Genomic DNA, 26,503 nt, shown 5'->3' on the forward strand with positions numbered 1-26,503 from the left:
TGAAGGAAGACTATACTTTGTTTGGTTTAGAAATGTTTGTTTTGAGTTTTTCCACCGTTTTGGGAACTCACGTTGCAGATGGTGATGCTGCTATTGGCATGTGTGTTGCAAATACAACCCACCCGTATTTGTTTACATTTATACTTTTTATTCACCACCATTCTACATATAAAAGGAATCTATTTTATTATGTGACTTTGTGTAGCAGTGTTAGAGTATTTACATATGCGAAGACACACTATTTTATATACTTTCCTTTCATTTCTCCTTTTCATTGCCTTTGGGATAGTATAGTGATTTTCTGAAATTACATTATGGGTAGGTTATAGCATAGATGACATTCACTTCAGGTGAGAAAGGAAGCCTTACAAAATATTGGCTGTGAAAAGGGGCAGTGACACCTGTAATCCCAGCACTTTAGGAGGCCAAGGTAGGTGGATCACCTAAGGTCAGGAGTTTGAGACCAGGCTGGCCAACATGGTGAAACCCCGTCTCTACTAAAAATACAAAAATTAGCTAGGCATGGTGGTGCATGTCTGTAATCCCAGCAACTTGGGAGGCTGAGGCGGGAGAATCACTTGAACTCGGGAGGCAGAGGTTGCAGTGAGCCAATATCGCTCCATTGCACTCGAGCCTGGGTGACAAGAGAGAAACTCTGTCTCAAAAAAAAAAAAGAAAAGAAAAGAAAAGGGGCACTGATGGGGTTGAGGAAAAACTGGGCAATGTTAGGATGAAGACGTCTCTCTGCTGGTTCCATATTTCCTGGCAGAAAAAGCCAGCTAGGTTCATGCTCCTGTCAATTTTGTAAAGGATAACAAAAGGGAGTGAGTTTCTGTTCATTTTGTAAATCCCAGCTCAGCCATCACTCTCTAGAAAGCCTTTCCTGAACCCCAAAACAAAGCCAATCAGAGCCTCTTCTGCTCTGCCCTTCTATGTTGTTTCTATTTATGATTTTTGTCATGTTATACAACATGTTATACAACGTGAAAAAAAATGTCCATTATTTAAATGTATTTGGGCCGGGCGCGGTGGCTCATGCCTGTAATCCCAGCACTTTGGGAGGCTGAGGTGGACGGATCACAAGGTCAGGAGATCGAGACCACGGTGAAACCCCGTCTCTACTAAAAATACAAAAAATTAGCCGGGCGTGGTGGCGGGCGCCTGTAGTCCCAGCTACTCAGGAGTCTGAGGCAGGAGAATGGCGTGAACCCGGGAGGCGGAGCTTGCAGTGAGCCGAGATAGCGCCACAGCAGTCCAGCCTGGGCGAAAGAGCAAGACTCTGTCTCAAAAAAAAAAAAAAAAAAGAAAAGAAAAATTTATTTTATTTGTACTTTAAATGTAATTATTTAAATGTGTATTTTTTGTTTACATGTCAGTCTCCTACACTTTACTAGCAGCTCCTCAAGAAGCTTGAACTCTTCCTGACATGTCTTTAACTCTCTACATCTCCAGTGATGCTGGTACAGGGCCTGGCACATACCCTTGCCAACTAACTCCTTCTGCAATGGATGTGATGCGGATTTCAACAGAGACCACTCAGTGACATGCACAATTCACTAGGTGATTCAGTTACCATAACTACTCTCCAAGTCAACCCTTTCACAGACAATCATGATAGAATTATGAATGAATAATGGAATTGGTATGATTTTACTTGTATATCTACCACAGAGTTCAGTTAAATTAGCTTTTCTAAAAAGTGATTTGATTATAATCTCTGAAAAAAAAAATCTAAAAGGAATCAAATGTCCCATTTATCACAGAAAAATCTCTTTAATAAAGAAAGCTCCAAGCTCCACATTCCAAGGGCTATTCTTTGATCTGCCAGTTTACTGGTAGCTGGAAACCTTGCCAATGGAAGGAAATTGCTTTTCCAAGGGGGAAAACAAGAATAGCTCTGAACAGAATTTATTTGAAAAAAACGATATTTTATTTTGAAGCAAGAAAATAACTCCTTGTTTTTGATATTGCAGTTTATGGCCTGAATGAATTGTGGAAATTCAGACAATGACAGGCTGTTTTGATGACATTATCAAATCACATTCCATAAAAATGGATCTTGAGAGTAAATCCAATCAACTCTCCTAGCAGGGCCATAGTCAAAACATTCTATAAGAATTTAACATTGTAATTTTATATGCAAATCCATTATTTTTAGTTTTTAAGAGAAACAAATTCCATAGTGCCCATGCCTATTTGGAATTACTCCAAGGGGGAAAAAAAGGGTGGTAAATTTGTTTACAATTTATGTCAGGCACAGTGCTAAACGCTCTAGTACACATAATTTTAATCCTCAAAACTGCCTTTCACGGTAGGTACTATTATGTGATTTAAAGAAAAATTGATGAAATGATGAGGAATCGGGGAGATTAGGAAATTTGTCTGACAGCAAAATTGGGTTAGAGTCCCCATCCTGTCTTTCTCTAAACCTTATTACCTTCCTCAAACAGTTTTGAATTCAGCTTTAGGACTGCTGTAGTCATTTTGGTCTCTCTCCGCCTTTTTTTTTTTTTTTGGCGAAAGTATCTCACTCTGTTGCCCAGGCTGGTGTGCAGTGATGCAATCACGACTCACTACAGCTTATACCTTCTGGGTTCAGGGGATCCTTCCACCTCAGTCTCCCGAGAAGCTGGTACCATAGGTGCACACCACCACACCCAGATAATTTTTTTGTATTTTTTGTAGAGACAGGGTCTCACTATGTTGCCAGGGCTTGTCTCAAACTTCTGAGCTCAAGCAATCTGCCTACCTCTGCCTCCCAAAGTGCTGGGATTACAGATGGGAGTCACCGCACCTGGCCGGCCAGGTCTCATTTTAGGAAAGGAGAATTAAACCGGAATTGACATTCCTTGCTATCTTTAGTCTTTCATGAACTCCTCTGATCCAGCTTCTGTGCCAATACTTTATTAAAATGGTTGTCATCCAGTGCAATGAGGCTGTTCTTCATCTTTCCCTTTCTTGGCCTCTACTTTACCACTTAATAGTATTGACCACCCACGCTTTTTAAAAGAATCCCCCTGCCCCTTGACTTCAGGGATACTACACTATTCCTGGTCTTCACATTTATTTTTTCATGACGCATCTGTTCTTTTCCTGCCCCTTTTGCCTTCTCCAACTGCCTCCCTGGGTACCTTTCCTGGAGCTGAGAGCCTGACTCTCTGGAATCCATGCTGACTCCCTCTAAGAAAGCATCCTTTCTCCTGATGGAAGGAAGGCTCTTTGCTGCATCCTCTCTATTCACGGAGCTGTCTTCTCACTGGAGCCCCATTCCATTCTCTGCCCACTGCACTCTCACTTGTCTGTGTGCTCTCACCAAAACCACACTGTTATTTTTCTGGTCTCCAAGCCTTAGCCCTTTTCATAGTAAAAACATAAGCGTATAACTAAGTGCTCAAATGGGTATGCCCTCCACAAATGTTCCTTCCTTTTCTTTTAAAATGATTTTCTTTAAAGTTTATTGCAATCCTAGAACTTAAGTTTCTCTTGCACCCCTCTTGCCATCGCCGCCACGGCTGCACCCCTGATCCAGGTCTAAGACTGACCTTCTCACCTAGGAGGGACCTCTCTCTGGAGCCCTCCCAGCCTCCTCTCCTTCCAGTTCCCACAGCTGCTGATTTCAGGTTAGTCTTCCCTAGCTACTGCTGTTGTCACATCACTCATTGGAAAACCTTCAACCACTCCTTATGTTCACCCTCACAGAGTCTAAAGTCATTAGTTTGACTTTCGGGATCCTTTGTAATCTCGGTATTTCTCTACGTAGGCCATCTTATTTCTTGCTACTCTTTAGCACTATTCTGCTTCAATACAGCCAGTCTCTTTACTCTTTCGAGAACATGCACATATCAAGTTCTATGCCTTTTTGACAATGTTCACCTTGCCTGAATTCTCTCCTGTCCTGAGTAAGTTTTCCCTCGCTCTATCAAGTCTTTCTTGATCATGCCAGTTTCATGAACTTTCTTTCCTTTCAAGCTTGCACATTGCTTCAAGCCTGCATCGAATGCATTCATTAGCGCTTAAATGCTGACTATCCTGAACTAGGCATTCTTAATTTGCATGTGTCGTCCCATAATTTTCTAATCAGACTTAAGCTCCTCATAAATATAAATCTTGCCATACTTTTTATTTTTACCCTGAGAGTGCAGTAGTAAATCCTGATTGATGCTACTTAACACTTGTAATCTGAACCCATGTATCCTGATAAGTATAATAATTTAATATTAAAGAGTCATTAAAAATTGAACAGAAGTTTCTTGATTTACTTTTTTATTTTATTTATTTATTTATTTTTGAGATGGAGTCTTGCTCCGTCACCCAGGCTGGAGTGCGGTGGCGAGATCTCAGCTCACTGCAACCTCCACCTCCCAGGTTCAAGCCATTCTCCTGCCTCAGCCTCTGGAGTAGCTGGGACTACAGGTGCCCGCCCCCACGCCCGGCTAATTTTTTGTATCTTTAGTAGAGACAGGGTTTCACCATGTTGGCCAGGCTGGTCTCAAACTCCTGGCCTCAAGTGATCTGCCCGCCTCGGCCTCCCAAATTGCTGGAATTACAGGCATAAGCCACTGTGCCCAGCCTTTATTTACTTTTAATGGGATTTCAGAACAATTTTAATATCTAAACATAATGTGATAAGCAAATCTATAAGCCTAATAGACAAATTAAGAGGTGATTTTTTATGTCACTGGCATTGTTTATTTTAGGATTTGCCAAAGGTCCTTTGAGTATCTCTCTCCAGAAAACCAACCTTCCTATAGATCATCTCTTGCAAGACATTGATGAATAGGAGATTTAAACGCTAATGTTGGAAGCCAGTCACACAAAATACTTGAGTCATCCATATTAAAGATTAGTTTGATATGAAGATAGAGCATCTAGAATAGTAAATGTAGTATCACTGAAGAATAGGTCATTTTAAAAAGCAGCAGTACCTGTACTCACAATTTTCAGGACTTCCTGTAATGATATAAACTGGAACACACTATATTAGAGTCTGGGATGAGTAAACTCTGTTAAAAAAATAAAACAGCCTTACCTTTACATAATCATAAAGGCATCTTTGCCTAGTACTTGCTGCCTCCAGAGCAAATGTATTGAAGGTGAGGTGAATTACTTTGTTTACAGGTGCAATTATGATCCATACACAGTTTAAATTCTTGTCATACATTCCATTCGAATCAGAATCAGGAGAGGCAAAGGTATTATTTGAGCCTGTCAGATAACCACCACATCCTTGCTGAGGCCCTGCATTAAAACAAAGACACATCACTATGCAGACCAAACAGAACCGACCTTACATTGTACATGGAGGGTTTTTAAAAAGAACAGAGTTTCCATATTCTGTTACACTCTGAGAACATGATCAGAGCATTCCCTCCCGGGCCCCCTCCTTTCCTCCCTCCCTCCTTTCTTTTCTTCCTTCCTTCCCCCAACCCCGCCCCGTCCCTCCCTCCTTCCCTCCCTCCATCTTTCCCTCCCTCCATCTTTCCCTCCCTCCATCTTTCCTCCCTCCCTCCATCTTTCCCTCCCTCACTCTATCTTTCCCTCCCTCTATCTTTCCCTCCATCTTTCCCTCCTTCACTCTATCTTTCCCTCCCTCACTCTACCTTTCCCTCTCTCACTCTACCTTTCCCTCCCTCACTCTATCTTTCCCTCCCTCACTCTATCTTTCCCTCCCTCACTCTATCTTTCCTTCCCTCTATCTTTCCCTCCATCTTTCCCTCCTTCACTCTATCTTTCCCTCCCTCACTCTACCTTTCCCTCCCTCACTCTACCTTTCCCTCCCTCAATCTATCTTTCCCTCCCTCCCTCCATCTTTCCCTCCCTCACTCCATCTTTCCCTCCCTCACTCTACCTTTCCCTCCCTCACTCTATCTTTCCCTCCCTCACTCCATCTTTCCCTCCCTCACTCTATCTTTCCCTCCCTCACTCTATCTTTCCCTCCCTCCCTCCATCTTTCCCTCCCTCACTCTATCTTTCCCTCCCTCACTCTATCTTTCCCTCCCTCCCTCCATCTTTCCCTCCCTCACTCTACCTTTCCCTCCCTCACTCTATCTTTCCCTCCCTCCCTCCATCTTTCCCTCCTTCACTCTATCTTTCCCTCCCTCACTCTATCTTTCCCTCCCTCCATCTTTCCCTCCCTCCATCTTTCCCTCCCTCACTCTATCTTTCCCTCCCTCACTCTATCTTTCCCTCCCTCCCTCCATCTTTCCCTCCCTCCCTCCATCTTTCCCTCCCTCCCTCCATCTTTCCCTCCCTCACTCTATCTTTCCCTCCCTCACTCCATCTTTCCCTCCCTCCCTCCATCTTTCCCTCCCTCACTCTACCTTTCCCTCCCTCACTCTATCTTTCCCTCCCTCACTCTATCTTTCCCTCCCTCACTCCAACTTTCCCTCCCTCCCTCCATCTTTCCCTCCCTCCCTCCATCTTTCCCTCCCTCACTCTATCTTTCCCTCCCTCACTCTATCTTTCCCTCCCCCACTCTGTCTTTCCCTCCCTCACTCTGTCTTTCCCTCCCTCACTCTATCTTTCCCTCCCTCACTCTATCTTTCCCTCCCTTGCTCTTTGCTTCCATAACAGAGCCTTCAGGTGTCTCCTTACTCACAGAGTTGCTGAAAGAAGTGGGAAAACACATAGGGTTCTACATAACGTTTTTGGGATTGCTGATGTGATTTATTGAAGATTTTCCTAGCCTTGAAAAATCCAGTTTTATACAAAATCAAGTATTTTGCATAATAAAACTGGTGGAAAATGTGCATATGTTTTACTTTTATATTCCGCTTTTATGAACACTGTCAGACTGAAAACTGAATTTACGAAGAATTTACCCAACAAACCAAGAAAATTGCTGCCAACAAATCTTTTATTTACATAGTGTGATAGAAAGAGGCTGAGAGGCATTTAACACTGCAGTCCAGTTTATATTCAGCCACACTCTATATTTAACTTTTTCTTTTCCAAAACATGAGAAAGCTAAAGGAAAAAATCTTTATAGAAGAAAAAGGCCTTCTTTGAGATAAAAATTTTATAATTCAGAATAAAAATACAAAGGAGAGATAAAGAATAATCTCAAGATGATTAAATGGTCTACCATAAAAGAATACAAAAAAAAACAATCCTCAGAACATAAGATTTAGTTTTGTCTACTCCATGGCCTAAGCAGATAGCTCAGAAATGATTTAAGAAGAGCATAAAGGGATGAACAATTTATTGACAATTTTGAAAGAAATGGTAAGGATGAAATAAGCTCAAAATAGCCCTAGTAGGAATAGGGATTAAACTGGTGCTGAAACTAATGTCTGTAAAGCTTGCATTCTACACAAATACAGGTCATGGCTAGTTCCAAAGTTAAACTTCACTGGGATTGGTCTTCAGTCTATTTTTCTCATTCCATTTTCTGCTCATGGTGAAAAGACTGCTTTCAACATGAGGGGGTGCTAAGATTTTGTACTTGGACCTTGGCAGTAAACATGAACAATGGTGGCTCTCCTGAACTCTGTAAATCCAATGGATAGCAAATGTGCAGGGTGATTTTTGTTACAGGTACATTACTTAGCAGGTCAGGCTTGGCCTGTCCATAGCTTCTAAGTCAGGCGAAACTATAGAGTATTTGCACAGTCAGACATTTCCCAAAGTTGAAATGCTTCCAAAGGCCCAGTCCCTGATATATTCGCAGAGGGCATCTAGGACAAAATTATTCTGAAACGTAAGCAATACGCAGTGCTTCACCACATGTTGCTAATGATTCCGCTCATCTGAAATGGGCCTGCAAACTAAAGAGAGGGTTGGAGTTTGTGGAGTTTGAGCAGCTTTGATTCCAGTGTGAACTCACTGTTACTTAAGGAAACCACTTAAGCTTATTGGCATGCATAGTACAGAAGAACGATGACTGAGGGTATGAATGGATTGATAAATGTATTTATTACATATTGTTTTAATATTCAAGAAAGTATATTTAGTATTTAAGTACAAAAAGATAAATGATATTCCATTAGTAGTAAGACATAGATAAATAATGATGACGCAATTTAGAAAACGATAGGTTCAGTAAAAGAGGCAGAAAAGTCTTACAGTTTTGCAAAAAGATGAAGATTACTTTGGGCTATGAGGATCTCAACTGTTCCAAGGAGGAGGTGATTTGGATCTGGGTCTTGAAGCATAAATAGAATAAAACCATGTAGAAATGGAATTGGCATTGGCAATTCCAGCCTGAAAGAATCTCTTGATCCAAGCCTAAATGGGCAAGAATTTACATCATATGCATGGGCAAGCATAACTCTGAGAAAAGAATAGGGCACATGAAGGAGAATAATGAGAACTCGGATTGCGAAAACAGGATGGGGTCTTCCACAGAGGGCCTCCAGTGCTGGATTATACAGAGTTTGGCTGTCAGACTGTGTTCTGTGGCTAACTGGATCCATTTGAAAGATTTTTAATCAAAGAAGTGGTAGAATCAGGATGTACTTGCTAATCAAGTCTTATCTAAAAATTGATCCAGAACCAGCATTTTACATGTAAGGGAACGGGACTGAAGGAGATGAGACCAAGTGAAAGGACATTGCTGTGGCGAGGGCTGCAGGTAGGAGCGCTGAAGAGTTGGAGGTAGGTAGACAGGAAAACGCTGCTGCTGGGCATTATTCTATTAATCCATCAGCTTCAAAAACTCAATGTTATTTTTAAACGTTCAAGCTATACTTATCACTACTTGTTTATTAATTGTTACTAATAAGTTCATAAGGGCAAGATGGCAATTGTACTTGGGCACAGTGAATGCCATTACACACACTTATTATGTAGTACTACTGCCATGACTAATGGCATAAGGCAGCGCACCCACATTCCAGGGAACCCCAGAACAAACATCCTTAAATCACTGATGTGTTTGCCATGGATTGAGTGGTAAATTGGCTGATCCATTCTTCCTTCCTTCCTTCTTTCCTTCCTTCATTCCTTCTTTCCTCCCTCCCTCCCTTCCTCTCTTCCTCCCTCACTCCTTCTTCTTTCTTTCTTCTTCCTTTCCTTTCCTTTTTTCTCTCTCTCTCTTTCTCTCTCTCTCTTTCTCTCTTCTTTCCCTCTATCTCTCTTCCCCTCCCCTCCCCTCCCCTTTCCTTCGTTCCTTCCTTCCTTCCTTCCTTCCTTCTTTCCTTCTAGATGAGGACTTGCTATGATGCCCAGGCTGGTCTCATATTCTTGGGGTCAAGCAAATCCTTCCACCTCAGCCTCTTGAATAGCTGGGCTTACAGGTGCATGCCACCATGCCCATCTTAACTGGCTGATTTTTAATTCTTCAGTCTCTCTCTTTACACTGCACTAAAATGGAGAGTATATTTTTCTGTGCACTTGATGTTAGGCTTGGCCCTACGACTTGCTTTAGAATGAGTATTAGTGGTCATGAAGCAGCCAGACGCCTTAAACGTGCTTATGTTTTCTTCTTGTTTTTATTGTTGTCTAGGACTTTGTGCTCCTGTGATCCACTAAGATATCATGCGCTGAGTAACTGCTGGTTCAAATAAAAAGTGGATTCATGTGGAACAGACTTGAACCCAGATTCAACTTTATAGCCAACTGCAGCCAACCCGCAGCTTGGAACGGAGGCAGGCAAGCTAGTCCGTGGACCCATAAGTGATTAAAAACAAATGCTTTCATTATAAGACACTGAATTTTGGATGGTTTGTTATGTAGCACTGTCATGGAAATAGCAGACTAATACACACACTAATATTAACAGCTTGTTTGAGCTATCAAACTATAATAGAGCTCATTGTTCAATTCATAAAATATACACACAGAATAAAGAACATGGAGAAAAAATATCATCAGATAATCCTGGCCAAAATAGTCAAATATTTGAAGTGAACATCATATTACATGAGTGAACAGGTATTTGTGTAGTGCAGGGAATAGCAGTTGCTCTAATTCCCCCACTTTAGTGCTTAAATATAGCAAAACTGCTCCATGCAAAATGAAATGTAAGTGTATATGCCTTTCAGAAAATGTAATGATCAATATTAACAAAAGAAGGGTTCTTTCGCAAAAGGAGCTATTGCCACATTGCTCTTTCTGTGTTTCAGTGGTGGAGGAATATAAACAAGGGCGACCTCTGTGACTATGAAATAGAGTCCCATGCATCAGAAAGTCAATTTACCATACTGATATTTTGAAATTGTGTTTTTTAATGTATAAGCCATCTTAACCTTGATATGTTTAGCATCACCAATCCATCATTTCCTCATTACTACACATTTTTGGGCCACCCAGACAGCTCTCATCCATCAGCACCTGCCTCATCAATCAGGTGTGTTAGTCACTCTCTGATGACACACCCTGTGTCCAAGAACAAACGGTACTCTAACTTTCTTCCCTGAATTGGAAATATCTCTCTCACACAAAAGAGCCATTTCTTCAGAGAAAATACATGTTTTGGCTAAAGAAATATTGGAAATACAAACCCCATAACAAGAAGTGAGATCCAGGTCTAAATCTACTTAATTAAAAGTCAGTAACTGAATCCTGAATTATTACCTTCCAGTGACTAAACCTCAGAGTGAAGCTTAAGCCAAGATCAATCTGATAAGGGAAAAAATTGTTACATTCTCTCGGATAAAACATTTCGAAGGCTTCAGTGGAGTTGGATACATTTGTAAATCGTTATTTGGAGAATTGACATTTTCGTGGCTCATATTCTATATGGCTGACATTTTCTTGAGGTTGTCTGGATAGTATCTCTCTCTGTCTCTGGCTGATCACTACTGAGAAGGTGCACAGTGTGCTGTACCAGCAGATACAGACTGGCTTGACTTCTGGCACTCTCCTGTTTCCAGCAAGCCATCTGTGGCTTTGGGCTGCAGCTGAAGGAAGCTTTACAGGAAACTACAGGAAGCAGAATACAAAGCCTTTTAAAGCTGGTACCTTAGGGAAATGCGAGCACACCTAGACAGCTTCCTTTCTACCACCCAGGGATGCAGGGCTAGAAATGCATTTCATTATCCTTTTTTGGAATCAGCCTTACTGTGATTTATAAAGCTGCAGATACACAATTGCCCCAAAGCAGTGTATTCATGTAAAAACATTCAACTAGGTTTCAGATGAACCTGTTTTGTCTTTTTCTCTAAACGTAAACAGTGTTTATTATTTTACTCCCTAACCTCTGATGTGTACAATACTTTAGGTATAATATTTATGTTATACAAGAAAAAATAGTAGTAGTTTTTGTAATGAGGTTTTTTATTGTTTTGTTTGTTTTTAGTAGCTTCACTCAATTCGACTCACTTTAGTTATCCTAATTTGAAACCCAGCTTAATCTAAATTAAAATGTGTATTAGTCTGGTAATATTTAGGAATCATAAAACTAAAAGAATGGTAATGTACTAAAAGAAAGGTAATTTCAGCAAGCTAATCAGTAGCTATAGTTAATAGAAAAAGAGCAATACTTGTATAAAGAACTTAGGAGAAGGAAAATTTTATCATTATCTTTTAATTTATCTTGCATTATTTAGATATCACTGAAAATGCTCTATGTATACATCATTAGCCCCAGGGCATTTTATGAGAATCATTCTTTCCAACTTGGAAATTAAAAAAATAATTTACTAAGCAAAATGACATGATCATGTCAGTTGATGCTGAAAAAGGATTTGACAAAATCCAACACACGTTCATGATAAAAACTCTTGGCAAACTAGGAATAGAGGAGAAATTTCTTGACTTGATAAAAACCATCTGCAAAAAACCTACAGCTAACAGCATAATTAATGGCGAAATACTAAATGCTTTCTCCCTAAGATCAGGAACAAGGCAACGATATTGATTTCACACCCCTCTAACTCAGCATAGTATTAGAATTCTTGCCAGAATAAAGCAAGAAAAAATACAGAGAGAGACTGGAAAGGAAGAAATAAAATTTCCACTTTTGCAAGTAACTATAAGCTGCAGAAAATCCCGAGTAATATAGAAAAACATTCTTGGAACTAATATGTGAGTTCAGCAAGAACTCAGGATAAAGGAACAATACACAAAAATCAATCAAATTTTAATATACTAACCATGAACATGTGGAGACCAAAATTAAAAAACAATACTATTTATAATCATTCCAAAAAATGAAATATTTAGGTATATACTTAATGAAGCATATACAGGCTTAAGTGATGAAAATGACAAAATAATGAAATAAATAAAATAAGGCCTAAATAAGTCTAGATACATATATATTCATGGATTGGAAAACTCAACATAGTAAAGACATCAGTTTTCCCCAAATCGATGGATAGATTTAATGCAATTCCTTTAAAAATCTCAGCAAGGTTTTTCTGCAAACATCAAAAAGCTTAACTTATTTTTATTTTTATTTATTTACTTTTTTTTAGGATAGAGGCTTGCTCTGTCACCCAGACTGGAGTGCAGTGGTGTGATCACAGCTCACTGCAACTTTGAACTCCTGGGCTTAAGGGATCCTTCTACCTCAGCCTCCCAGTTAGCTAGGACCACAGGCAAATGCCACCATGCCTGGCTAATTTTGTTATTTTTGGTGATGACAGGGTCTTGCTCTATTGGCTGGGCTGGTCTTGAACTCCTGGCCTCAAGGGATCCTCCCACTTTGGTCTCCCAAAGCTCCGGGATTACAGGCATGAGACACTGCACCCAGCCTTTATCTTAAAATTTATATGGAAAGGCACAAGCCTTCAAATAGCTAAAACAACTTCACAAAGAAAAATGAAGTGGGAGGAATCACTCCACCCGATATTAAGGCTTACCATGTAGCTATAGTAATCAAGACAGTGTGATATTGGTGAGGAGTTAGACACATAATCAATGGAATAGAATACAGAACCCACAAACGGACCCATACAAATAGGCCCAACTGATTTTTTTCAAATGTGCCAATGCAATTCAATGAAGGAAGGACAGCCTTTTCAACCAATGGTGCTAGAGCAATTGGACATCCAGAGGCAAAAAACTGACTTCCACCTAAACCTCATATCTAAACCAAAATGAGCTCAAAATGGATCACAGATACAAATGGAAAATATAAAATCATAAAACTTTTAAAAGAAAACAGCAGAATAATCTCTGGGACCTTGGGGCAGGCAAAGGATTTTTAGTCTTGGTACCAAAAACATGATCTATAAAAGAAAAAGTCGATAAATTGAACTTCAACATTAGAAACTTTTGTTCAGTGAAAGGCCAATATAAGGCAAAAAAATTAAAAGGCAAGATATAGACTGCAAAATAACATTTGCAAACCACATACTGACAAAGGATCATTGATTGAGAATAGATAAAAAGCTCTCAAAACCCAACAGTAGAAAAATAAACAATTCAATTAGAAAATGGGTAAAAGATATAAACAGATATTTCACCAGAGAATAGATATACAGATGACAAAAAAGCACATGAAAATTGTTCACCATTAGGAAAATGCAAATTAAAACCACATGAGATATTAATACACACCTACCAGAATGGCTAAAATAAAATTAAATAACAACAGCAACAATAAGAGTACTGCACAATGACATGACCAGGGGAGGGAGGGGGGTCCCCAGTTATACAATGCCATGACTTCCTAATCAAAATAATACAAGCCAGAGCATGATGGAATAGCATCGTAAAGTCCTGAATGAAAATAAATGCCAAACTAGAACTCTATACTCAGAGAAAGAATCCCACAAAATTTAAGAAAATCAAGTCATTTTCGAAAAACAAAAACAAAGAACACTTTTTACCAGAAGATCTCCAATAAAATAAACATAAAAGAGAGGTCTTCCAAAAGAAATACATTAATCCCATATGGAAGCATAGAATTTCAGGAAGAAAAGAAAAAAAATAGTAATGGTAATTTTACATTATTTATAATTGTGTAAAACAATAAAAATGTTTTGTGTACCTATTATGTATGTGGAATTAAAATACTTGGCATATATAGCACAAAAGACAGGAAGTGGGTAAGTGGGTTTAAAATGTTCCAAGGGCCTTGGATTAATTATTAATTGTAACATGAAAAAGTATCAATTTAAAATTAGATTCTAACATATTAAGGTTGAATACTGTAATCTCTAAGGTAACTACTGAAACAAGAGTAACAGGATGTATAAATAATAATTTTAAAAGGGGAGTAATAAAAAAGTGATTAATTTTAAAAAGAAAAGATAATTAAAGGACAATAAAAAGAAGTGGGACAATCAAAACACAAATAGTACAAAGGTCTATTTAAAACTAATATTGTTAGTAATTTTATCAGATATAAACACATTATATTGTTCAATACAAAGGCATAGCCAAACAAAAGCCAAATATATTCTTCAGGATAGAGACAAGTTGAAAATAAAAGGGTTTAAAAATATATCATGCAAATATGAACCAAAAGAAAGCTATGGAAGTTATACTAAATCAGAACAAGTAGAAATTAAGGCAAAAAGCATTTAAAAACGTTGTTACATAATGATATGAGTCAATCCACCAGAAAGATATAATAATTATAAATGTACATGTGCCACATTATATGGCTTCAAAATAAAAAAGAGCAAAACTCTAGCCAAGATGTTTCTACTGAACTTCTAACTCTCTTATCTGACTACCTACTGAACACTAGCTGGATATTCTAAAGGCACCAAATTCTCCAGACAAAACCCCAAATTTTTATTATTTTATTCTGCAAAGCACTGTCCTCTCCTAGTAGTTTTCTATTTGAATAGTGGTGTCACAAGATATTGTCCAGAAACCTTAGGAGCATTATTATTTCTTTTTCCCAAGCCGCTTCTCTCAAATGGAACACTATGTTATTGATTCAATATCTTGAGGATTTCTCCTTTCAGTCTCTTTCTTTATTTTCATGCCTTATCATCATCCCATGCCTAAACTATTGCACGCCTAAACTATTGCAATACTTTTCTAACTTTTTCCCTGGAATGCTGCTTGAAAACATCATCCCCACAGGTGCTGGGATGTGCTTTCTAAAATAAATCTGACTAGATGATAGCACTCTCCAGCTCAAAACAATTACTGGCTCCTCTTTGCACATGATACAGAGCCCTCTATGTCTGGCCTTTGCATATCTCTCCTCTCTCAGCACCTATTGTTCTCTGCCTTATGCCCCAAAGCATTACCAATGTTCAGGTTAGCCAGCATCCATTGAAATGGGATGCACCTGTAACTTTGTGCATGTGTTTTATTTCTCCAAAGATTGTCCATTTTCCCAATGAATGCCTTTTTTTTTGAGATAGAGTTTCACTCTGTCACCCAGGCCAGAGTGCAGTGGCGTGATCTCGACACACTGCAACCTCCGCCTCCCAGGTTCAAGCGATTCTCCTGCTTCAGCTGCCCGAGTAGCTGGGACTACAGGTGCGTGCCACCAAGCCCAGCTAATTTTTGTATTCTTTGGTAGAGATGGGGTTTCACCATGTTGGCCAGGCTGGTCTCTAACTCCTGACCTCAGGGGATCAGCCCGTCTCAGCCTTCCAAGCGCTGGGATTACAGGCGTGAGCCAGCATGCCTGGCCAATGAATGCCTTCTTATCCTTCCAAAATAATACTATTTATAGCTAAAAATTCTTGCATGTGAAATGAGTGACAAGAATTTTCTAATTTAATCACTGAACTCTATAAGGTCATTATTATTAGTGTACTGTTTTTACAGTTAAAAAAAATCAAGACACAGAGTGGATAAGTAAATTGTCCAAGATCAACCTCATTGAGATGTACAAACTGAGTTTGAATCTGGGATGTGATGCTCCACGTTTACCCTCTTACCCACTGCACCATAATTCAGGACTCACATTCTCTGAGGTGCATCCTCTAACAATCCTGTGTCCTTTCTTCCACAGAACATCCAAGTACCATAGATCCCGTCTTTCGTGCTTCCAGTGCCCTTTTGCATACACTTCTGTTAAAAAGCATCGCTGGGGGCTGGGCGCAGTGGCTCACGCCTGTAATCCCAGCACTTTGGGAGGCCGAGGCGGGTAGATCATGAGGTCAGGAGTTCGAGACCTGCCTGACCAACATGGTGAAAGCCCGTCTCTACTAAAAATACAAAAATTAGCCAGGCGTGGTTGCATGCGCCTGTAATCCCAGCTACTCAGGGAGCTAAGACAGGAGAATTGCTTGAACCTGGGAGGAGGAGGTTGCAGTGAGCCGAGATCGCGCCACTGCACTCCAGCCTGGCGACAGAGCGAGACTCCATCACACACACACACACACACACACACACACACACACACACACATCACATCACATCCCTGGGTATTTTTATCAATTGCCACAGAGGCAATGAAGGCTTACTAAGAAAATCATGAGTTTGGGGGACAGTCAAACCTAGTTCAAAGCTTGGCTTTACCTCTTACAAACCCTTTGGACCACAGACAAATTACTTAATCTCTTAAATTCTTCTTTCTTCCTTTGTAAAATGGGATAATTCCTGTCTCATCTGGTACCTCTGAGGATTAGATAAAGTAATATATGTCAAGCAGCTCATGCTACATCTGGCAGGGCAGAGGCTCAGGGACAGGCAGTGATTTTCACGATGCCCTGGGATTTGGTGACAAATCTTTACTTGTGAGCGAACAAAATATACAGCTACCACGTAATGTTAACAGACTTTTTACATATTAGAATGAAGAGAAGAACACGGTCCCACTATTATATTTCCTAACAATTTATTTATAACAAAAGAATGTTTTAAAATTTTTATTGCTGACTGCATATATTTTGTTTTTGTGTTCCTGGGAATACTATATCAAAGCCAGGCTGATCTGAGTAAGGATGATGATTATCACAGGGAATTTATGGGTACAAATAATTTAAGCCAAAATAACCAGTTACCTGTGACAAAACTAGGTTGCGTCTTGTGTTTTAGATTACATAGAATAAGTGCTTCTTCCCAGCACCTGTTCCCTTCAGTGTTTTTCAAAATGTTATCCTATAATTTACCATTAACTCAATTTTATCACTTGGTTTGGTCTCCACAATACCATCTGGCTTTATTTTCACAAGGACAGCCCCACTCTTCAAGACCAGGAGTGGCAGTCTAGTCATCGGTGGGGCAAAGGCTCCAGTGTTGAAATATATTTATTAAGAACCTTTCCTTTCTTCTTGCTGATTTGGTATTTAACTCCTGTGTACTTGCTTTTGTAAAGTTTTGGTGAACTAAGCATTTGTTGGTTTCTTTATCCCGTTCCCACATTCTCAGCTCAGCAAAAAACCTTTCCCCATAAAACCCACAAAGAATAATCTGAAGATAACCTTGTCTTTAGTATCATCCCCCAAGGGAAGTCTAATCACCAGTAAAAGGTACAGGGCTTAAAAAGGGCGGAAATAAGCTTAGTTGGGTTTTTCTTTAAACGGGTTTACAGTTTCAGCTCATCTCATTCTCAGACTTCATCACAGGGAGCAAATGACATTAGGAAACCAGAAAAATGACATTCCTTGGTTGCTTTCGAGCAATACTCTCATTATCGCTAAACTGAGAGTTATTTGATCAGTGATTTATCTAATTATTCAAGTTATAATTCAACTTCCTTATTACATTTGTACTTCTAACAGTAACGTGAGCTGACAACTTCAATCAGGCTGCCAAGAGGTACCTAGAGACACATACATATATTTTTTATGCCATTGAATTTTTAAGTTTATTCTTGTATTGTTTAGCTATTTTAGAATGCCTCACAAAGTTTAAATTTAACACCAAAACTGGGAAACTTAAAAATAACTAGAAGCAGAAGTCTGAATTGGACATGTTAGATTTTTTTTTCCATTTGTTGTGACCATGTTTTCCATCTTTGTGGCCCTAGACCCTCTTCAGCTTTCTCTGTCTCCTTCTTTCTTCTCTGTTTCCTTCTTTTTCATCCCCTTCAACTTCCTTCTGCCACTCCCACTGTCTTCCTTTAGCGTGTTTGAGAGACATTTCCCAGATGTTAATATAACAGGTAAAAACCCACAGGCAAGAAACACAGATGACCTAAATATTGAGTGTGATCCGGTATTCCTAATTCTCTGAGGACGAAAGTGATTCAATTTACCTCCCTGTGTAGAGCTTACCCAACAATTATATAAACCAGGATTGCATTTTGAGAATGAGCTGAATCTAGATAAAATCTAATGTGTTCTATATGGTATATTATTATATCTCATTATAAAATATGATTTTGAAGTAGGCACAATTTATCCATTTATTCTGTAAATCACTCATATGGACAATATGGATGGAGTAACACCAGGCCTCTGTGAGGCCTGAGGATTTAATCAGAATGTAGCTTTTGATTTCAGATTTAGGCTATAAAATATACTCTAGGATTTGACGGTTAGGTGTCACTGCAAAGTGGGTAGGAAAGAACAAGAAATCATTGTAGCATGATGTGGTCCTGTTGAGAATGCTGATTCCTGCCCACCCCACCCTCAGCCACCCCCCAACCTTGGAAATAGGGTTGGGGGGGGCTTGAAAATTTCAGACTTCAATATTACTTTCTAATACATAGAGTCTTTCACTCTGACAGCTAAGGTGCTTTCCAGAAATTATCTGCTTTATCCCCGTCACATTCTTAAAAGATAAACAGTTGTAATATTTCAAACTGATCAGTTTTTTAGTAGATAAAAATTGAGTTCCAAAACGTTATAGGGCTTTTCTAAAGCCACATCACCAGGCAATGATATCATGCATCAATCAGCTCTTTCCATCTGGCCATATTTCTTTTTTTCTCTTTTTTTAGATGGAGTTTTTTGCTCTTGCTGCTCAGGCTGGGCACAATCTCGGCTCACCACAACCTCCACCTCCCAGGTTCAAGTGATTCTCCTGCCTCAGCCTCCGGAGTAGCTGGGATTACAGGCATGTGCCACCATGCCTGACTAATTTTGTATTTTTAGTAGAGACAGGGTTTCTCCATGTTAGTCAGCTCGAACTCCCAACCTCAGGTGATTCACCCACCTCAGCCTCCCAAAGTGCTGAGATTACAGGTGTGAGCCACCATGCCCAGCTTTTTTTTTTTTTTTTTGAGACGGAGTTTCACTCTTGTTGCCCAGGCTGGAGTGCAATGGTGCTATCTTGGGTCACTGCAACCTTTGCCTCCTGGGTTCAAGCGATTCTCCTGCCTCAGCCTCCCAAGTAGCTGGGTTTGTAAGCATGCACCACCATGCCCGGCTAATATTTTGTATTTTTAGTACAGACAGGGTTTCACCATGTTGGCCAGGCTGGTCTTGAACTCCTGACCTCAGGTGATCCACCCACCTCAACCTCCCAAAGTGCTGGTTATGTTTGTTAAGTGATTTTTTTACAACATTAAAATATGTCATACATAATTTTTAAAACCAAGCCCTTACATGGCATATTCTTCTAAGCTTCAAGGAAAAGCAACCATAGTCAGGTGGAGGGGGGGGATAATTAAAAAAAGCAGAAAGGTAACAGTCCTGAAAAATAGATTTACAACTCCAGAATTCTTACCCAATGTCTGCCGGAAAGATATCTTCCAGCCTTTTGCTGTCTGAAATGAATCTGTCTTGAACACCAGGAGCATACTATTATTGCTGCTCTTCACATTTGGTGGGCGCTTGGAACCGCAGAATTTCCCAAGAAGGGGATCGCTGGTATTGGCACCATCATAAATTGCCAGGTAGTCATGGGAGCAGGAGGTGGAGGAAACCACATCAAAATCACTGAACCTGTGAAATGTACCTTGTTAATACTGATGTTTCCATTTGGACTTCAATTAAATTGTAGCTTTAGCTCTTGCAAAAAATGACAAGGAAAAAACTACCAGTAGAGCATTCAAGACTCACTTGATAGGAAATATTAGAAATCAAACAGTACTTTACTGATCAGTTCAAAAGTTTAGCCAAATTTGTTTTTAGTAATTACAATATACCAAAAACTGTGACAGCAGCTGGGGATGTAAACGTGAGTAAGATACAGTCTTACATTTCAAGGAATTCACAGTCTAGGGCATATTAAAGTCCATCTGAGATCAACTTTTGACAAGTTGAACTTATATTTATTATCCCAGCAATACTTTAGTTTTTTAGGTCTCATTAAAAATACCATATTTACTCTTCCCTTGTTATCTTATGAGATGAAGTAGAACTTACGGGAAGCATGTTAATATAATAGAAGAAATGCTGGTTTTAGAATCACAGCTCCATTCTCCTCACAGTCCTATTTTCCTCTTTTAAAATGAAGTTTATATTAAGTTCAGGTGAAGAACAGGAAATTCACATTGAAGATCTCTGTGGTGGTCACTGACACTTCTGCACATGGTCTCAGCTCTTTGCCTCCCCAGCACCGGTAGGATTGCCCTAGGTGCACACTTTGAGGCTTGACATGGCTGCTAGGAGTTGCTTTGACCACAGAAATGTAAGCAGAAGGGACACATATTACTTTACGGAAGAAGTTTTACAAACGACTACTTGCTTTGCCACATTGCCTTCCCACTACAGTGATGATCATGGAAGCAAATGTAAAAACGAAGCTTCCATCAGCCTGGGTTGTTGGATGACCACGATGAGCAGAGCTTCCATGCCAGGCCACACTGAACATGCTCATGAGAACGAGAAATAAACTTGTTGAGTTAAGCTGCTGTGAGGTGGAGTTGTTTGTTACTATGAGCATAACCTATCCGGACAGATGCATCCCTAACTTTTCTGTCTTATACAATGTTTAATTTAGGCCTTATACTTTGTCATTTTAAATAATGATTTCTAGAGTTCCTGAACAAGCAAGGCTTCTTACATGGATTTACTTTAGAGTTTTATGGTAGGTTTATTATAGCTTAATTTTAAAACGTGTTTAAAAAAATAATATTTGATATCCTGTCCTCATTTTTATAGGTTCTTCTGCTTTTTCTTTTTTTCTTTTTTTTTTGAGACAGAGTCTCACTGTGATGCCCAGGCTGGAGTGTAGTGGCGTGATCTCGGCTCACGGCAACCTCTGTCTCCCTGGTTCAAGTGATTCTTTTGCCTCAGCCTCCCAAGTAGCTGGGATTACAGGTGTCCACCACCATGCCTGGCTACTTTTTAAATTATATATATATATATATATTTTTAGTAGAGATGAGGTTTTTGCCATGTTGGCCAGGCTGGTCTTGAACTCCTGACCTCAGGTGACCCGCCTGCCTCAGCCTCCCTGTGCTGGGATTACAGGCATGGGACACCATGCCCAGACTGCATTTTCAATTTATTTTGGCAGTAGCTCTAACAATTCATAACATGGAATAATTTTGAAAATATATAATAACATATATTTATATATAAAATATATAATAAATGCTTTCTTTTAACAGCCTTGAGAAAAAAAATTGTTAATTTTTTTTCTAAAAGGTTTTGGTTGGTTGAAGGTTTTCAGACTGATGATGAAGGACAAGATGAAAAACGTATTGATTTTCTTTTATCACATTTAACATTTAATGTTATTGTAAAAGATCAGGGAAGAACAATAGCTAGATAATTTCCAACAACACTGTATTCATTTTAATTCTCTACAGACAACACATTTATTTTCCACAATAAGAATCCACAAAGAAAGATAAGATCTGAGTTTCTAAGAGGACTTAAATCACTTTGGCTTTTTATTTTACATCATTTTCCCAGGAGAGCACAGAAGAGATCTGAAAAAGCCCATCGACAGAAAAACTTGTGCAGCCAGAATCTTTTGAGAGCCTTTTATTAATGTCTGCATCTTCTACCACACCTAGAATCTTATCTGTTTCATAGAATGTAGGCTCTTAGGACACAATAAATAATTTTCTAAACCTGCAGACGTAGGCTGGGTGCGGCAGCTCACACCTGTAATCCCAGCACTTTGGGAGGCCGACGCAGGTGGATCACTTGAGGTCAGGGATTCAAGACCAGCCTGGCCAACATGGCAAAACTCCATCTCAACCAAAAAAAAAAAAAAAATACATATATATATATATATATATATATATATATATATATATACACACATATATATATATACACACATATATATACACACATAGAGATATATATATATCTATACACATAGATATATAGATATCTATACACACACACATATATATATATACACATAGATATATATATATATACAAAAGAAAATTACCCAGGCTGGTGGCACACACCTGTAGTCCTAGCTACTTGGGAGGCTAAGGCGGGAGAATTGCTTGAAACCAGGAGGTGGAGGTTGCAGTGAGCTGAGATCACACCACTGCACTCCAGCCTGGGTGACAGAGTGAGAGCTTGTCTCAAATAAATAAATAAGTAAAATAAAATAAAATAAAATAAACATGCAGATGTAAATTTGATTATGGTGAGCTCCAAGATCCAGGCTGAAAACTGAAAAAATATATTTAGATTATAAACATACATATATATAAAAATAGATAGATAGACAGATAGATAGATAGAGAGAGAGAGAGAGAATATATAACATAACTCTATGAGTTGGTGTGTATACCATGGTCGGAATGTTTGTGTTCCCCTAAATTCATATGTTCCCTAAGCTAATGGTATTAGGAGGTGGGGCCTTTGGGGGGCGATTAGGTCATGGGGGAGGACCCCTCACAAATGGGATTAGTGTTTTATAAGAGGCCCTTCCAGCTCATGAAGACACAGCAAGAACGGGCCTTCTATGAGCCAGAAAACAGGAGCTCACCAGACAACGAATCTGCCTTGACCTTGGACTTTTGCAGCCTTTTGTTGTTTATAAGCCATCCAGTTTATGGTATTTTGTTAAAGCAACCTGAACAGAACCAGGCAATAATCCTACACATATGAGAAACAAATAGTGAGTGACAGTAGCAAATGGCTCCCCCTTACACTTCCACGCCTGGGCAGGCGTACTTCATAGGCCTCCTCCTCCTGGCCATCTGACAGTTTCTGTCCCCAGGACTTAAAGGACACTCTGTTTTCCTACAAAAAGTCCAGGTAAGAGCTGCAGTTTTCTTCGAGGTCCAGCCTATAGAACGCCTGATAGACAAACCAAATCAGGCTTGATGAGAGATGTCTTTCAGTTGGAGAGCCAACTGATACATGAGGCCTCCGGAAGTAAACTGCAGGGAGTACAGAATTTTTAGGGCGGAAAATGATCACAGACAAATAGAGGGGAGGTAGGGAGGTAGGTAGGTGTGGTCTTAGCCCATCAGGCTTCTATATGGAAAGTCCTACATGACCATAAACTATATTACCGTTCAGAGTTTCCCACCACATGCAGTACATATATCACTGAAATTGGCTGTCAGGTGAAAACAGTCTTGAACTTTATAATTCTGGAGAGCGGGAGGTTGCATCGCCCTCATCAGTCTTGTTGGGAATAGGTAAGACTGGGAAGAAAACTGACCAGTGACGCAAGCCATCTCTCATAGCATCAGTTTAGAGGTGTTCTGACACAGGTATAAAAATAGATTTATTAAGTAGTTAGAAAATGTGTCCTTTGAGGCTGGGTGCAGTGGCTCACACCTGTAATCTCAGCACTTTGGGAGGCTGAGGCAGGAGGATCACCTGAGGTCAGGAGTTCGAGACCAGCCTGACCAACATGGTGAAACCCCATCACTACCAGAAATACAAAACTGAGCAGGGCATGGCGGCGCCTGCCTGTAATCCCAGCTACTCAGGAGGCTGAGGTAGGAGAATCTCTTGAACCTGGGAGGCAGAGGTTGCAGTGAGCCGAGATTGTGCCACTACACTTCAGCCTGGGTGACAAAGTGAGAACTTCTCTCAAAAAAAAAGAAAAAAGAAAATGTATCCTTTGAGAGACAGTATGGGGAAACACTGAGGATGTGGTGTTTGGAGGAAGCCTGGCAGGAATACACATTTTTACTCTTTATGTATGAGTTACTTTTGGAAAGTGATTTGATTCTTCTGAGCCTCAGTTTCCTCATCAGTGAAATGGGAATAATCTACACAATTCCCAATCAAGAATCTATATATACCTCATATGACTGTTTTAAGAATACAATGAGACAATTATGGCAAGTGTGAATCAAAGTTCTTTGTGTATAATAAATACCCAACACATGGCAACGGCTTTCTCTTGCCCTTCCTCTCTCCTTTGATTTCAAGACGGGCATATTTTACCTTGACAATCCATTTTATGATGCTCCTGTACAACTGTTGGGAAACTATAATGACTGTTTTAACTGGTGAGTGCTTGTTTTTCGCCCTTAGTTACTACCAGCTTGTGTGGAGAAGGGGAGTGTCATTTCCCAGGTTGAACTATCATCTAGGAACCTCACTCCTCTGTGTAGATTTCCCTCCAGACTGCCGATGAGAATCAGCGCTCTCCGTCAATAAAGGAATGACTCTTCTATAAATAATGCTGAAAAGATTTTCTTAAGAAAGCCAATTTGTCTTACGTACTTGAGCTCGATCACTTTGTTGTCACTAACGGTGATGGTATACAGGCAGTGCATATCATTTGGGTAGTCTGTATATGAATAGGCAGGACTCGTGATGATTCCAGAAGAGAAATTGAACACACCACCACAGGCTGCAACAGAAGACAAGGGAATATGAAGAGAACAATGATTAGTCCCAGAATGGAAAAATGATTTTAAGAGATTCTATACTATTGTACATTTTTCCCTAAGAGAGGTAATAATTATTTTTCTTAAAGTGACTTATATCTCCCTTCATTGTGTTTACACATAATTCTGATTTTCCCACTAGGAAGGAAAATGAAAGACAGCAAGAGGATAGAAACAGGGAAGAATATTTAAAGGCACATCTTGGAAAGGAATCAGTCTGAGTCAAATTAATGGCCAGAGTGGAAATGACGAGAAGGAACATTTCACCATCACCTCCCTGTATTTCATTGACAGGTTGAGAGAGGGATGACAACAGTAACGCAGTATGGAAAAGGTGGCCAGAATGATGTTCTGGGCATACAGATGTAGGAAAGATTGTGATCTGGAAATCTGAAATAATAGAGATCTGTGTCTCTTCTGTCAGGGATAGAATATTATAAGGTAAACTACTGGAAATCATTTTTGGAACTTTCCATTTTAGTTCCTTCTGTGGGCTCAAATGCATAGCTCTCCAGTCTGGTGGATTTGCAGTCAGTTGTGAGACTGGTAAGGACTAAACTTGCCCCAGTTTGTATTAATATCACTGATCCTCAATCCTCAACAAGCAGGAGGAGGCCAGGCCCATTCCTCTCCAGTATTCCAGCAATTAACAGCTCAGAGCCTTGAGCTAGACACATTAGTCAGTAAAATAACAGACATAAAAATGTAACAAAGCCCTCTTATCCACAATATAAAATGACTATTTATGCTTGGGTTTACATATGAGGATCAGATTGTACCTCCTGATGATCACTCTCACTGCAGTGGAAAGACCTATCTATGTATATTTACGATTCTAAAATTATAATGGGGTTAATGCATTTTGAAGTATTTCCATGGTCTATACACTATCAATGGACACGTTCCACTTTACATCCTCAGAAATGAGGAACAAATTGGGGCTGCCCTGTCAGGCTCTTTCTTTCTTTACTGTTTTTGCCTCAGCTGAGCCCACCTTGCAGGGAGCACTCTTCTCTATGTACCTGTAAGTACGTGTGTGTTCAGACCCCCAGGTCCATCTGTAAAAGTGAATTACATGTCAGATAAGGGTAGCAATCACTCCTTTTCACTTTATACACAATTACGCGGTCTCTGGAAGTTTATCAAAGCCTAAATAACTCCCATCTTTGCACCATATCAGCATTTTAAGTCTTAACATCAACAACACTTTTTAAGTTGGACTCTTATACTAGAATATATTGAATCTTGACTACTTCCTTGTAGGAAAATGAAAGATTAAAGAGAAGAAGAATATAAAGCAGGAGTTTACCTCTCCAAAGCAGCAGTTGTGCCAAAAGAATAAAAACAAATCCATCCTTATCTTTATTCAACAAGACGACGGGAGAGGAAATGTTAATTGCATGGTTCTATTCTGCTTGAGCCAACAGAGCTACACAGCCATATGTAATCATACTTTACAAACTGTGGGAGTCAGGATGCAGATAGCAGCTAATGTGAACAAATTATGGAGGCGCTTTTCAGAAGTAAATACATGTTTTTAGTCTTCTCTGGGGATGGGAACAGTAATTTATTCCAAGGGAAACTCTTTAACTTTCTACCTTTAGCAATGGGTTTGGTGGAGCAAAGAAGAAACAGACTCAAGAAAGATGTTATAAGATTTGTGTGCCAGTTTGACTGCAGCGGAGATGTCTATTAGATGGTGCATAAATATTGTCAGCAAACTAACCAGGCAGGAGGGGAAAAGACTATTCAAGATTGGGAAGTGCAACCTTAGAATTTTCTGGGTAGCAACAAATGCCTCTGTCTAGTCTGTTGCTCCTCTTTTCTCTTTGCCTTTGATGCAGAGAAGTTGTAAATTATAGCATAATTGAATATATCAATCTTTTCCATTAGGGCTTGTGCTTTGTGCATAGTGTTTTAAAAAAGTCTTTCCTATCAGATTGTAAAGACATTCTCTTATATTTCTTCTAAATATATAAAATATTAATTTTTGTATTAGCAAAATGACTTGGGGAAATAAAACAGGCATCT

The 26,503-nt window shown here is 39.5% G+C and overlaps 1 protein-coding gene across 1 annotated transcript in view; it reads right to left on the reverse strand.

Moving 5' to 3' along the window:
- The window catches only part of CUBN (cubilin), a 305,495-nt gene that overhangs the window by 20,601 nt on the left and 258,391 nt on the right, over nucleotides 1-26,503 (reverse strand). Inside the window, exons 58-60 of the mRNA XM_055296673.2 lie at nucleotides 24,306-24,435; nucleotides 19,420-19,637; nucleotides 5,030-5,238 (exon numbers count right to left, since the gene is read on the reverse strand). Of these exons, the coding sequence (XP_055152648.2) occupies nucleotides 5,030-5,238; nucleotides 19,420-19,637; nucleotides 24,306-24,435 (557 nt within the window). The remainder of the gene's footprint in view (nucleotides 1-5,029; nucleotides 5,239-19,419; nucleotides 19,638-24,305; nucleotides 24,436-26,503) is intronic.

The sequence above is a fragment of the Symphalangus syndactylus genome, chromosome 10, assembly GCF_028878055.3.
Source record: "Symphalangus syndactylus isolate Jambi chromosome 10, NHGRI_mSymSyn1-v2.1_pri, whole genome shotgun sequence".
Lineage (NCBI taxonomy): Eukaryota > Metazoa > Chordata > Mammalia > Primates > Hylobatidae > Symphalangus > Symphalangus syndactylus.